This window comes from Pyxicephalus adspersus, chromosome 11 (assembly GCF_032062135.1).
Source record: "Pyxicephalus adspersus chromosome 11, UCB_Pads_2.0, whole genome shotgun sequence".
NCBI classification, from domain to species: Eukaryota; Metazoa; Chordata; class Amphibia; order Anura; family Pyxicephalidae; genus Pyxicephalus; species Pyxicephalus adspersus.
Genome location: NC_092868.1, coordinates 1145169 through 1147179, shown reverse-complemented (window position 1 = coordinate 1147179; position 2011 = coordinate 1145169). Strand labels below are relative to the sequence as shown.

General features: G+C 39.8%; 1 protein-coding gene across 1 annotated transcript in view; it reads left to right on the top strand.

The window, feature by feature from the left end:
• PADI2 (peptidyl arginine deiminase 2) overlaps positions 1-2011 on the top strand; it is a 21778-nt gene that overhangs the window by 8015 nt on the left and 11752 nt on the right. Inside the window, exons 4-6 of the mRNA XM_072427130.1 lie at positions 130-191; positions 849-966; positions 1038-1163. Of these exons, the coding sequence (XP_072283231.1) occupies positions 130-191; positions 849-966; positions 1038-1163 (306 nt within the window). The remainder of the gene's footprint in view (positions 1-129; positions 192-848; positions 967-1037; positions 1164-2011) is intronic.

Below are 2011 nucleotides of genomic sequence, written 5' to 3'. Positions count from 1 at the left end.
TCTTTTTTAGAGGTCTATACGTGACTATGGGCAGAATATCTGGGTATGGATGAGATGATAGAATTCCCCCCAATTATTTTTTGTCTCTGTTCTGACATTTTCGTGTCCTGTGCTGTTTTTGTCTATCAGGAGTGTCATTGGATGTTGATGCTGACCGAGATGGAGATGTAGAGAAGAATAATCCACATAAGGTAAATTGGTGATTGTGCTGTGACAGGTCCTCTTTATTTAAAGCTATAGTGATTGCACTGCCATACATAAGATATTCTTATTCCTGGAGATATTCAGGATGTGACCGGGTACCCAGTAATTGTTTTTAGATCATCATATTCTGTACTTTTAGTGTCTTTCTAATTTCATAATGAAATGTCTGATTCCAGCCTTTTGGTGATTTGTGGTATTGATATGTTTTATGTCTATTCATAGAAATCTTCCTATGTAGGGTTATCTTTTTACATATTCTATTACCCACAGACCATTCCCCATTGTGTTTGGTGGCACCCTCACAACAGACTATTCTTATCACCATCAATCGGTGGCATCTCCGGGGATAGAATGAAGTTTTATAAATAACGGGTATAAAATGTAAATTACGCAGATACATGGATCCTTTCATCAGTAAAGCTGGGTGATCCAGCAAACCTGGAATGGATTTCTTAAAAGTCATGTGCTGTTTGTTTACCAAATGTATTCAATCCTGGACCAGATCCATTCCAGGTTTGTTGGATCACCCATTAATCTGATATAGTAAAGCTTGGAAAGCTTTAATATATCAGACCCATCATGTGTGGTGTTACCCTCTTATGTATCCAGATATTATGCTTTGGACTTCTTTGGTCATTGCTTAGGCCTCGTGGACGTGGGGCCCCAATGGTCAGGGAGCCATTCTGCTGGTGAATTGCGACAAGGACAGCTTATTCTCCCGACAGTTGGACGGAGATGATAATATCGTGCTCTCCAAGACAGGTAATTGGTGGATCAGTTCTTCCTGTTTTCCATGTATCCATGAAGGAATTCTGACCTCTCTGTGTTCACAGATCTCCTGGACATGTCCAAGATGGTCCTCAGGATCCAAGGACCCGAGAAACTGCCCACGGGGTATAATCTGATGCTTCACGTCTCCGCCACAGACGCACAGAGCCTGGGAGTCTTCTATCTGCATAGTATGTTATGTCATTGTTTTATGTCAGAAATAAAAACTCCAAATATTTTAGGATAATATCTGTCATCTGTGTGGAAAATTGGGGCCGGTGAAAAGCTGTCAGTTCAGCAGACTTGTTTAGTATGAAATCCTGGGGCTTCAAACTTTCCTTTCCTAATGCATAGGATGCCTCACTCCTTTAACAGGCTCTTGAGGTATTCATTGCAGCTAACAATTTATTATTATTATTATTATTATTTTTTAATTCATTATTAAATATTCAGCAACCAAGTAAGCATACAGGAAAGACATCTAGAACATAAAATACAAACAAGATAATGATAACAATAAATGTAGAAATCACTTCGTCATAACCGTTTGCAGCAGAAGGATAATAAAGTCTCTCGTCTATGCAAACATCGGCCACTACACCTTTTTGTATATTTAGAGAAACATGGAGAAATGTAAGGAAGAGGCAAAATAGAAAAAAGAAAGAAAGTAAAATAAGAGATGGAGGAAGTCCGGCACATAGAGATTCTATCTGTGAAAGAATGGCGGTCAAAGAGCTGAGGCGATGGAAAGGAGCCAAGGAAATACATCAGCTGGAGTTTTCTCCAGGTGCTAACAGTTCATTATTATTTTATTATTATTAGACAGGATTTTTATAGCACCAACATATTACACAGCGCTGTACATTAAATAGGAGTTGCAAATGACAGATACAGACAGTGACACAGGAGGAGGAGAGGACCCTGACCAGAAGAGCTTACAATCTAGGAGGAGCGAAGAGAGCGGCTAGGGGGGTTCTCTTCTATTAGGTCAGAAAGGTAAGTGGGAGCTGTGGAGGGATTTGTGTATCAGGTAGGTGGG